We start from the raw sequence: 13020 nt of genomic DNA on the forward strand, positions 1-13020 counted from the left end.
TCTAGGTGGGGGTTGGTCTCTTCTCCCAGGTAACAATAGGATAACGGAAAATGCCTCAAGTTGCACCAGGGAAGGTTTAGATTGGATATTAAGAAAAACCTGCTGAAAGGGTTGTCAAGCACTGGCACAGGCTTCCAGGTAAGTGGTGGAATCCCCACCCCTGGAGGTATTTAAAAGCCATGTAGATGAGGCACTTATGGACATGGTTTAGTGGTGGACTTGGCAGTGCTGGGTTAATGGTTGGACTTGACCTCGGAAGTCTTTTCCGACCGAAACAAGTGGATCGTTCCATACCAGCCAGGAGGACAGTGCCCTCTAGCGCTGGCTTGAAACACTGGATCAACATTCGGGATCTTAGTGCTAATGAGCTACTTCTCAGGAGCAGCTGCCTCGTTACATGAAACACAACAGCAACTATGCAGAGAAAAATATATCCTGGCCACTGAACACTGTAACAACATGACACAGACGCCACCTCCGGAGTGTAAAAGGAGCAGCATCAATACCTTTTCTACTGTCACAATGAGGATACCAAATAAGTAGCTGGTCCCAATATACCTATTGAAAAAACTGCTTAAAAACATCCTCCCCTAGACTGCATTTTCATAAAAAGCAGCACAAACCACATAACTGTCCATCAGCTCTGTTATGATTCAGAAACAGTATGAACACAAAAATACAGATTAAAACAGCCCAAGAATAGAAGAGCATGTACTCACTAAGAAATGACAAGGTGAAAAGTGATTCCAAATGACTCTCTCAACCTGACCACTAAACCTCCACACTCGATGGTTATCTTGGGGGTTTCTGCAATCATACAGCACCGCTGATCTATGGGAAAAAGGGACAGGAAATAAAATTTAGAAAACAAAAATCAGGGCAGAGCACTTTGTGACATAGTTTGTTTTACCACTGGCATCTAAAGAAGCTCCATGTAATTAAAACGGAAACAACTTCACCATTTAGTCTTCCAATTCAATAACAGATTAAAATCTCGCAGATAAGCACAAGCTTTTTCCATGTACTTCAAAGTTTCGTCTTGGTTATGAACAGCCGTTCTATTGAAACTAAGCAAACAGAGCTTGAATTTACTCAATATGTAAGATACTTACCACATAGGAGACCATAATTATGCAAATATATCACTTAATTATGAACAGACTTCAGTAAAGTCAAGTAATGATGTACTAATTAGAAAATAATTTTGTGATACATATTAACAATTTTCAAATATGCTTTAATAAAAAGAAATTAAAAAAAAAAAACCCCAGTCTTTACAAGTACTTAGAGAAACACCACTCCAAAAAGGAGAGTGTGGATGGAAGTTAGTGGGTCCTCTGGGGTTCTTTACAGACACGTGCTGAGCCCAGTGGCTGCAGAATCTGTCCCAACTCAAAAAGTTCCAGGGTGCAAATGCAAGGGAGGAGTGGTCATGTCAAGTGCAGCGACATCTCACCACGATCAACATCCACAGTGGAACCTGCTCCCACCCTATGCCATAATTAAAGCAAAAGCTCTTTCACCAGGCATTTTACACAACACCTTTTTTAACAGTCTGATTTTCAGGCTATGAAGTCATCTGCCAATATTCACTGAATAGCCTGCAGTCCTGGCAAGGCTCTGCAGGAAAAATCCACAAAGGCAGTCTACTGGTTTATAGAGGTCCGTGGTATCAAAGGGATAGCCAAAGAGGGATCGACTAGCTGGTCTCAGCATTTGGACTTTATGCTTCCTTTTATCAAAGGAAGGTGAGGGAAAGGAAATAAAGAGAAGCAGCTTCCTAACAAGCAGCAAAAGGTTTTTCTCCGATACTTTCACTTAAGCAGATGCAGCAAGAGCGTAACAGAAGCCAGGGAACACGAAGGCTTGGCTGAAGACTGACAAGTCTATAAATATTTTAACACAAGGACAAAGTCTTAAAAGCAGAATAAAAAAATTCAACTTAAGAAAATCATGGTTATAGAACAAAACTTAAAGTTACCCCATTGAGATGGGAGAACAGAGAGGAAGTTTTTTAGCTGGCAGGGCTTGTAAGAACTGGCAGTTACAGAGTTAGTCCAAGCTTGCAGACACAAACCTTTTCTGAGCATATCCAGGCTGCAATCAGAGGAGACAGCCCTTTACACTTTGGCTATGGCATGGCTAGAGAAGCTGTAGGGAGTGGTCTGGGATTTTAAAGTCCCTCGTGCCCCTGCCCTGGCCTTACAGGTTGGCAAAACCTGGGCAAGTTTTCATGGGAATAAAAAGTGACACACTTAAAATGCAGAAAATCCCATAAGGACAAATAAAGAAATAAATTCAGTCTGGAACAGACACCTGGCACAGAAAATGTCAGTCCAGATGGTTAAAGCATTTGGCTGCCTCCAAAAAAGAGGTAAGGAAAACTACATTTTGTCCACATACAAACCTGGCTAGCTTGCTGGAAAAAAATAACAGCATTACTCAAATAGGCAGAGTTATAAAAAAATTAAAAAGAAAACACAAGACAACCTAACGGGCTTAATTGAATACGAATACCCTCCCTGCGTGCAACATTTGAAAACATTACCCCGACATACTTATCGAAAGATCCAGAAATAAGGGTCTGAGTTTCAAACGGATGAAACTGCAATGTCTGCACCTGGATAATGCAAGATTTTATATAACACACATACACAGGAACTTTCTTGGAACAAAGCACAATCACCCCTTCCCCAAGCCAGCACATTTTCCCCCCAAAAAACTATCCTCGTGAGCTTGTTGATACTCTGCTCATAAAATAGCGCAAGAGATGCACATTGCTTCAAACACCCCCACCAGGTGGAAACAAGATACTTTCCAATATAATGTAACTGAACAGGATCCCCTGCCCCCTTTCTGCCCTAGAGTAAAACAAAACAAACCAAACCAAACCCCAAAAAACCAACAAAAAAAAAATCGCTGGAGGAGGTAAAGTAATATCTGTTTCCAGTATGGGGGGAAAAAAAGCAGATGTTAACAGAAAATGAACATCAAGAGTTTGTCAAGGGCAGTGACTTTGTTAAGAAGCAAAATAAGGTTACAACTATTAATAGCTAGCCTTCACATTTTAATTACTATGAGATTAATTCATTTCTGAAGTACCCATCACTGTGGTATTTTAGTATCATTTATTTTAAACCTTTTTCACCTAGAACAAACTGTAACTGACACTCGTTGTTCCCTTAAGAGAGAGTTACAGTTTGACCTCTGCTCAGACATCTATTTTTGTAGCTTTTACCAGCATTATTAGATTCTCCATCATTAGGGCTTTCACAAAAAGGCATTTTAAAAACTGCTGTAAATCTTTGCTAACTTTCTAAAGGATGAGTTAGACAACATTTTAAAAAGCAAATACAGTGTTGTTTGCAAAAGCAACTAATTAAGAAACTTAAACAATTCTGCACATTTGTTAGAAAATTACAGAATTGTTGTTCTAAGGGTTCAGTACCAAGCAGTTAAGGAAAAACTGAAGTTATTTTTTTCCTCTGTATTTTACCGAAACACAGCAATTATTACATACCTTGTCTGTATGCAGCGTCAGGCTGGCTGCTGGCTTACCCACAGACATATCCCACAGAATCACAGTATTGTCAGCAGATGCACTTGCTAAAACATTCCTGATAATGCACCAAAAAATCAGTGTTAAAAGTCTTTATGCAAATAAATAATGGTGAAAAATCCAAAATACATATAGAGCCCAACTCTGAGAGCAAGTACACTCTGGTCTATAGACTGTGTCTCTCAAGCCTGAGGATTAACTCCTGGAAGGCAATTGTAAGTTGCAAGTAAAGACTGCAAATAGGCTAAATTACATTACATTAGTAGAACACTCATACCAACAACGACAGCTCTGCTTGTATTTCCCCCTGACATCACTTAAAGTATCATTTACTCGAAGATTTCTCAAAAAACCCCAAAGTAATAAAGGCTTTAAGGCACTTTCTTTCCTTTGACATTAAATACTATTTTACTACTATTACATATGCAACTTAGTTTTATTTGCATACAGCCAAGAGCCAGACAAACCTGTTCTTAAAGCTATTTTGCTAATATCTGACTGTTTATATAACTACTAGAGACCCAACACAGTACACCCTTCATAGACTGCTGAAGGTAATCACTAAAATTTGTTAGTTTACTGACCCCACCATTTCAACTTGAATTAGACCAATTGTGTTAAGAGCTATAAACAGTTTAGAAGTTGAATCAGAAAAAAAAAAAATCAAAACATTCCCAAAGGCCTGTCAAATACACAGAACAATTTCTACCACTGCTTCACTGTTCTTAAAATCAGATCTAATACCTCAACACGTTCCTTCTGACTGAAACTGCTTCTCCCTCCCCTTTTTACATTAACCAAGTGTTTCTGACTGAAAGAGTTAACATTCTCCTGAAAATGCTGTTTTCCCAAGCAATATGTTACAAGGGAAAGTTAAGAAAATGCACAGTGAAGGCTGTAAGAACATTTTACAGTAACACCATTGTGACCTACAGGCAGAAAGTTATTTGTAGAGAGCTGTCATAACATGTCTTGCTTAAAAGAAAGAAACAACAAAAAAACCCCATTTGAAATATAAGCTGCTCCAAGGAGTTCCTCGTTTTGTCCATAACCTTCCCTCTTCAGGGCTGTTTTTATTTCCTGAAAGATCTACCAAGATCAATGAATTGTAACTCAGCACGTTACAGAATGACTGCATTTCAGACACTTAGCAACTGAAACCATAATTTTTTCTATACTTGTCTACATATTATTACCAGACAATCATTTCTGGGTACATGAAATCTACTCTTTCTGTAAGACTGATGGACTGATCACTACATTCTTTGTCCACATGTATAATTTAAGAACAATAGACACAACACTGTAAATTAAGAGTGTTATTTATGTACATTTACTGAGGTCCACGTGGGTGTTTCCTTCTGTAGTATCTAGATAAGAAAGCATTACAAGTGAAGGCTTACACCTGCCCATCACAGTATTCAGAGTTGACTACGCTCATCTTCAGAGGAAGAGGCATCTCTGACAACAGGAATAGAAAAATTAAAAAATTTACAAACAAAATAGATTAGCCTGTGTCTGACTGGAGCAGTTTCAAGACCCATGCTGAGGATCCTCTGACAGATGAACTGTTAACAACCACCTAAGTGATAAAAACACAGCAGCATCTTCACTTCAGTCAGCACGTTGTCCTTGACCTCTGGCCCCAGACGGGCCAGCTTTGTGTTGCTTCAATAGCAGCACTTCACTGCTAGTTCATTCAGGCAACAGGGAGTTCTCTCTGCCAAGGATAACCCAAAGGCTAAAGGCATTTCATTTCTGTAACTGTGCTATTAGGGCTGTTACACTCTCTCTTCTGTTCACAGCTCTGGGGCAAAAGCCAGAGGGGAAAAAAACAGAATAGCAAAACCCTTCTTCTATAAATCTACTTGTATCTCGTGAAATGGTGTCTTAGGTCACTGCCAGATCAGTACAGCTCTGGGCAGCCCTTCTGCTTCTCCAGTCTTGTACATGTGAAATGTAGGCGATTTATCAAATGGCTCAGATCCACCTCTGCCCTGCCTTTGGCTGCACAACCTGCAAATAAAAAGTGATCTGCAGCAATATATAAGTACTTTAAAAAAAATAATCAAGAGTTCTGGTTTAAAAAAAGAATAAAATGGGGGTGTATTTTTAAGAATGGATTCATTTCAGCAAGGCTTTCAAGTTTTTGGATTTTGAGTGCAAATTGTGTGCCTAATTAAGAATGTAAATTTGTAACATCCATTGGTATACAAGCGTTCTTTTACCTGCTTTGTTTATTCCAGGAAAGATCAAGCACAGCATCAGTATGTCCTTCCACGGTCCCCTCTGAAGATAAACTCTGTGTACACACATACAACATAAACTTGAAAATTACAGCTTCAGTGCAAAACAAGCATCACTCCACATTAGCATGAATTCGTTAATGTCTTCACAAACAAGTTCATATTAAATTACTCTCCCTTGCTGTAACACAGCTTTGGAGAGAACTGCCTCTGCACTGCCTGCACCTTGCCTCCTACCCCAGATCTCAGATTGCTCCATTCACAGCTGGTGGGGCTCACAGAACTGGTTATTCCCTTCGGGCTTGTAAAAGAAATCTCATTGTTTCCAGCTAACATGCAACTTCTTCAGCTTGTTTCTAAACACTCCTGGCAGCTCCCTCTCTCACCTCCCAGTTAACTGAGCTTTAGGTCCTTGTAACTGCCAGCTCCTGGAAATTCTAATTTCAAATGGTTAAGATTCAAAGCTTACTGGGACAGCAACTGGAAATCAACCATAAGCCACCTCACTCCTGTTCTGCTCTTAATTCCAGGCTTTAATTACTCAAAGAACAATTAGCATTTCAAATACTGTAGGAAAAAAAACCTGCATTCTCTCTACCCTAAGTTTCATCCATCCAAGCAGACAAATAATTTTACAATACTTACTTTCTTTCCTTTTTTTTTCTTCTTTTTCTCTTTCTTGCCTCCAAGAGAAAACACTGGTTCTAGGGATTCTACTACATCAAGGTCCCAAACGTCAATAACTGGGGTCATGTTACCCACTGCAACATAATTTCCTACAAGCAGAAACCCAAATTCAACCACACTGATTTAGATTTATGAAACATCATATTTGGCAATCCAGCTGTTGCTTATTTCTTTGATTAAATAGAACTTATGTGCCACAATCTTTTATTTGAACATATTTGATCTTTATAACTGACAAAGAGCAATCAAAAAATATCAGTTGCCAGAAAAAAAATTGACTTGGTTTTCTTCCCCTTCAGTACAAGTAACTGATCAAAGAAGTTGAATAAAGTTCCATGTTTTGTTTGTTTTTAAAGGAAAAAACAAACCAAAACAAAACCACATCCCCTGTACTATGGGAAAAGAAAGTATCTGTAAAACACAGGAAAAAGATTACTAAATACATAAATATATATAAATTTTTCTGTAGTTTACAGTTAATCATTGCATTGGACATAATGAATTTAAACAAATGCAACCTTTCATTTGCAAATGGAATATAAAGCAGATTATAGAAGAGCTTGCTCTCGTCTGCTAATTGACAATAACTTAAATACTTGTAATAAACCCAGTATTTTTGTCAAATCACTTGTTACAGAAACATCACTAAAATGACTGTATCACCAAACCAAAACACCTGATACTCAGTTTATCCTTCTTCACATCTTGGTTTTATTTCTGTTTATACCTCTGGAAGAAATCATTTAGTGACAACATTACATTTATATACTTTGCAAGTACAAATTACTTAACTGGACATTTATAGTATTCTTTGTAATTTACCTGTTGATTCATCTGGATTAGGATCAAAATTCAACCACTCCAGACTTAGAGGGTAAGCAGGCAAGATAATATCATGATGTACATAAAATGAGTCCTCTTCATGATTATAAACTGAAAAATAATTGAAGTTATACAAGACATCAGTGCAGAGGAAAAGTAAACAACTATAAAACACTTCACTTCTGCAAAAGGCAGACGTGGCAAAGACTAAATGTAAAGGAGATCTAGAACATAAATTTGCAGTGTGTTCAGAGTTTTAGTGTAGAGGCCAGACCTTCTAAGTACAAACGTTATACTTAACAAAATTACACAAAATGAACATTCTCCCATGTACTTTAGATAAAGAAGTGAAAAGTTCAGCAAAGGTGCAATACTTTATTCCTAGCACACCACACTACTTTATTTGTAAGATCACTTCAAAAGAGATGCTCCATATCCAGCACTTTCTACATCAGAAGACATTAATGGAGATTCAGACATTCACTTTACAGAATTAGCAATTAAAAAAAATAAAGTAATTCCAGATGAAATTTAAGTGGAAATGAAAGTAAAAGACAAACAATTTCCAAAGCAGAGGAGGCTGAAGAAGTCAGAAGCTGCCTTTAGCAGGTAGTACTGAGATACAGGAAGAGTTTTGATATAGCACCCATATCCTAAACACAGCATTCCCTGCAGCCAGCTGTTTTTCTCTTAATAAAATGACTTACTAAGTGGATAGCAAAGAAAAAACATTAATTATTTTAATAATATGCTGCCATCACACACACAAAATTACTGTGCCATTTTTAAGTGCATGTGACACATGTTCAGATAACTAACTGAAGTTTTCAGTTAACCAAGTTGTCTTAGTCGTTAAGTAAGTGGTTACCCAATGTTAGAAACTGCAGAAGCATTTGCTATTGTTTTTCAAGTTTACACTGGGGAAAATGACACAGTTAATAAAGATGCTGTTATCTGAAGAGATGCTGTCAAACATTTTGGTCATGTTTCTTGCTTAAAATGAAATATTTCCCTTGCAGAAACATGGACCATTGCACAGGTAGGCAGAACCACTCCCAGAAAGAACCATGGTAAGAAAAGATGATTAATTTCAGCACACTCAGCACTCCTTGCTGCAACAGTAAAATCTCTTACACAGCACAATTAAACCTATTGCTAGAAAAAAGCAGTTGTCAGACCATATTAAGGACCATCTCTTCTAAAAACTATGTTGATAAAGGTGCTGATTCTTCTACTCCTAGCAGTGGAAAGCCCATTTAAAGCAGCAAGGAGAAAGATGAAGGAAAAAACCCAACAAAATAACAAACCACTAGGGGATGCTTGCAGGATATGGAAAGTAAGACTGGAAGAAAGATTGTATGTTCAAAGAATAAAAATGCCATCGTATTTTCTAAGCGTCATAAGAAATTAAATAAGGAAAAGAAATGCTATACAGCCTGAAAGAGGCAAGCTATCCTCTAAATAACAATAACTCCACATGAAATATTCTATTCCTGGAAAGTGGCTAAAGGAAAAAACACAGAGCAGAAGGGGAGAAAAAAATCCTACAAAACCAAACCCACTCCCTCTTTGACACAACCATATGGCACAGGCTAGGCAAGATATATTAACTACATTCGCTGTAAAGAACAAATCCTATTTCACTTACCATGGACCTCCAAACTACAGCAGTCTTTATCAACTCTGCCACAAAGGACAAGATTGTCAGTGGGCTTGATCAAAAAGTCCTCCTGTTCATATTGCTCCTGAACAGCAAAAAGGAGAGGACAAGGGATGCTGAGCCATGCATGGAAATGCACAAAACTACACATGCTCAAAAGGTTGAATCAATTAGTCATTTTTAACCATAACAGAAAACAGTCAAAATCCAACACCCCAATGCCCACCTGCCTAAAACCATCCTATGGTGATAACCCAGAGAAAGGCAGGAACCAGACCCGATTCCGGGGAGATTGAATAGAGTCATTAAATAAATTGAAGGAATTTGTATGTGGACGTACCTGGATTTGTAAACATCTTTAATTACCAAATATGAAACCATATTTCAAGGCTATCATGATGCAGCCCACTGCTGAAAAGCACAGTCAGGACATACAAAGCAAGCTTATTTCCCTCTTGCTCCTGCCCCTTGACCATTTATGTAGAATAACAGCATTTTACCCAATAAAGATCCTGCAATTGCTCCTCACATCCAGGAAGTAATTCCAAGAGCATCAAAGCACTGTCTATTTCCTGGAAAATATTTCCCAAAAAGTACTGCCCACAGCTCTACTGGACATTTAACTATACCAGAACAGATGTGACCTCCTCGTCTGACATTCACTGTTACTGAGGAATGAAAAGGCATTTGGGAATTTTCTGTTCGTGAAAAACAAAGAACTGTACCTAAGTCAATAGTCTCTCACAAGAGTACCATCCTTCAAATATACACCACGTACAAGACTTTTGGGACTTCTCGTTGCAAGCTTTTAATTTCTTTTTTATTGTCTTCAAGCATATTTCAATATTTGAATTCTATCAAGTCCTACAATTATTTGAATTAATTAACTTAATGTTACATAATACTTAGTCTTCAACAGTACCACCAAAAGACAACACAAAATGCATGTTGAAAAACTTGCAGAATTCGAGGAAAGAACTTAAGCATAGGAAGAAAGGCCTGAGAAAAAGGTGTTCACTTACTGTATATCTGGAAAAAGTTAGCTATTCTGACACAAAATAAATGCAGATCATATTTCATCACACATTTTCTGTGTCCTACTAGACAGGAGAAAAACCACTCTGCATGGTTTAAATAACGAGCCAGTTCACTTAACCTCCGACTTAAATGCAAAAGGCACACAAAGAAGGGGTACACAAAGAAAAAAGTTCAGTCTGATCAAAAATCTGGCACACCTGTGAAAAAGGACTGCAAGCACTTACAGACCCTGAGGCAGTGTGGAAAATTCAACTGATTTTTAAGTTTACGCTGTTTAAGATACTGGACATTTTTTAAGTACTTACAGTGGTTTTTAGAGTGATGTAAGGATCATTATCATTACTCCCATATACTGCCAGAGTAGCCAAAGAGTCTCCAAGTTGTAAATCACCTAGAGGGGAATTTCAGAACACTTTTTAGACGTGTCAGTGACAGGTACAGGAACTCCCGTATCCTACCTGTATTACCTATACTGCAAAATATCAGGAGTGGGCTAAATGAACTTCCAAGTTTCAAACCCAAGTACCTTGGTAAGCTAAATTGCTTAAGAGTTTTCAGGGACTTCTGCTGCTCTGCTCCAGCATCACAGCAGAGGGAGTGACAATCTTTCCAACAAGCTCTCAGTTTTACTGTCAGGGAGAGGGACAGTGATTTGCTTCCCTCTCTAAATGACTTCTGAAGCTGGGACGAGCAAATTATTAAAAATGCAAATTTCCAGCCTCTGAAACTTAACACTGTGTACTTTTAGGGTATTAAGGTCTTAAGTACAACAAGAAGTGGAAAGGTTCTTCACTTGCACTGCATATCTGATGTACAAATTTTTCTTACCTGTGTATTCCTCTTTGTCGTAATTTTCCAAATCATATTCATCCAGTTCATGATCAGACAGGTCTCCGTTGTTATGGGAAGACTGAGAGCTGCCAGGAACGGCCACATTCGCATCCCCTGCCGTCTGACCTTCATTGCTGCCACCAGCACCATCCCTGTGGAGAGACACACATCCCTGAGAAACTGTGACAGACGTGTACAATGCTTCCAGGTAACTACTTAGGGCACTGCTGTCCAGATTTCAGCGCACAGTCCCAGCTGTTCGCATGGGTTTCAAGTCTTTATGCCAATAATTTGGAAATCCGTTCACTCCTTCCCGATCTTTTCCCAAAATACAAGGCACTGTTATTCTCAGCCTTTCAGAGAAAGTTTTCCTTGAAAGCTTTTATGATAAAATGTGGCATGAATTTTGCTCAACAAGCTAAACTGCACATTTCTGAACCTCACTTCTGTGTATTCACGTGTCCAATTCATTCCTTCCTTCCTTTTCCCCCTGCCGCCCAGGCCCTGACATCTTTAAGATTTTTAAAACTTCATTTCCTCACACTTTCCATAAATAAAAGAAAAAAAAAACCACCAAAAACTAAAATTCATTAGGTAAGGATATTTGTAGATTACTTCTTATGGGGTAAACTATGCAACATTAAACAGTGGTTGAGAACACAACAGACATCTAAGGTGTCTCAGTGGAATATGCTCCACAGAAACTCATCCCTGCTGAATACAATGCATTTCTGTCCCTCTGCATGCAAAATCCCCAAGCAACAACGAGCCAAGGCAGTTCTCAGATACGATCCCTGAATTAAATACCTGAAGCCTATTCTTCTAATTTGTTCACTCAAATAAACACTTCATATTAACAAGACAACTAGAGACAAGTAACAAGATAATGAGAAACTCTGAGTTTGATTTGAGATCTTTGCACAGGGCAAAATGGTGAGGTGTTGTAACAGATATGAAGTAGCAGCAATTATAAATAGTTTATAACACCTCTGGTTGTTCCCGATGGTCGTTAAATTTCCATCCAGAAGTTTTACAGACTGTGTAACAAACAACACCTCAGATCATTCCACGCTTTTGAAACAGCACGAGAAAGGAAACCACTCGAAAAGCCGAAAGTTCACACGCATAAAGGGGAAACAAGTTTAACACCACAGCCCACAGCTTCGGCGTTCTCAGCACCACGCTCCGGCGAGCTGAGCTGATCTCAGAGGAATTCCACCCCCGCCCCGCCGCCCCGGCTCACCCCAGCCTGTCCTGCGCCTCCTCGATGAGACCCTTCAGCTCCTCCTCGCTGAGCTGCACCTGCGGGGCGGACACACAGAGGGGTGAGGGCGGCGGGGGGAGCGGGCGGGGGTTCCCCGGCCCGGCCGCAGCCCCAGCCCCGGCCGCACCTTGTCGGGGCTCTCCCTGGCCACGCCGCGCCGCACCCAGGCAGCGCACGGCACCGGGCAGCTCATGGCGGCACCGCCCACACGTGCCGCGCTCCGGCGCGCAACAGTGACGTCACAGCGGGAGGGGCCGCCCGCCACGGCGGGGGCGGGGACAGCGGGGTGGCGTCATCACAGAGCGACGAGATAGCCGGGAGGGAGGGGCTACAAGGGAAGGGCGGGGCCTGCGCGGGCGGGGCGGGGTCACCTGAGGGGCACGGCGGGGACACGGCCCCTTCTCCAGAGTTTAGTGGAAAGTTTAGAAAGGCCTGTTTTGTAACCGATCTCTGAATTTCATCCCAGGGGAAGAAGCCAGCGCGCAGTGAGGAGCAGCAGGGAGGTGCGGGAAGTTGGGAGGCACTGGCGTCGGCACAGGAGCGGCTGCTTTTTGCCCTCCCAAGTGTCAGCGTCCCGTACCACCTGACTTCTTATATCAGGGGAAAGGCATAAAATACCAGCTGGATTGTACAGGAAGGTACTCTCTTACTAGCGTGCAGAAATCACCGCTGTTTCCATCGCCAGAATCTTAATTCAGGGGGTAACTGCGAAGTACACGGACGGGAAGTGGGGTTGGGCGAAGGAAGCTTTCCCAGGGTAAAGCTCAGGGAGTTGGCAACCAAACTCCAGCTTGGCAGACACAATGGCCACATTATTTCATCCACATGTCACTAGACGAACACCACTATAGCATTTTCATTATTTTTATCCTGATTCTTCTGTGGTTCTGGCATGAGAAATAGACATCTATCA

At 40.3% G+C, this 13020-nt stretch overlaps 1 protein-coding gene across 1 annotated transcript in view; it reads right to left on the reverse strand.

Annotated features, from left to right (window-relative positions):
• PWP1 (PWP1 homolog, endonuclein) overlaps positions 1–12337 on the reverse strand; it is a 17780-nt gene extending 5443 nt beyond the window's left edge. The window contains exons 1-11 of the mRNA XM_050323712.1: positions 12235–12337; positions 12087–12145; positions 10841–10995; positions 10318–10403; positions 8963–9059; positions 7315–7425; positions 6451–6581; positions 5788–5861; positions 3521–3617; positions 2559–2620; positions 720–831 (exon numbers count right to left, since the gene is read on the reverse strand). Of these exons, the coding sequence (XP_050179669.1) occupies positions 720–831; positions 2559–2620; positions 3521–3617; positions 5788–5861; positions 6451–6581; positions 7315–7425; positions 8963–9059; positions 10318–10403; positions 10841–10995; positions 12087–12145; positions 12235–12300 (1050 nt within the window). The 5' untranslated portion in view covers positions 12301–12337. The remainder of the gene's footprint in view (positions 1–719; positions 832–2558; positions 2621–3520; positions 3618–5787; positions 5862–6450; positions 6582–7314; positions 7426–8962; positions 9060–10317; positions 10404–10840; positions 10996–12086; positions 12146–12234) is intronic.
• Positions 12338–13020: the final 683 nt, after the last annotated feature.

This window comes from Myiozetetes cayanensis, unplaced genomic scaffold, assembly GCF_022539395.1.
Source record: "Myiozetetes cayanensis isolate MyiCay16 unplaced genomic scaffold, myiCay2020 scf3, whole genome shotgun sequence".
Taxonomy (NCBI): Eukaryota; Metazoa; Chordata; class Aves; order Passeriformes; family Tyrannidae; genus Myiozetetes; species Myiozetetes cayanensis.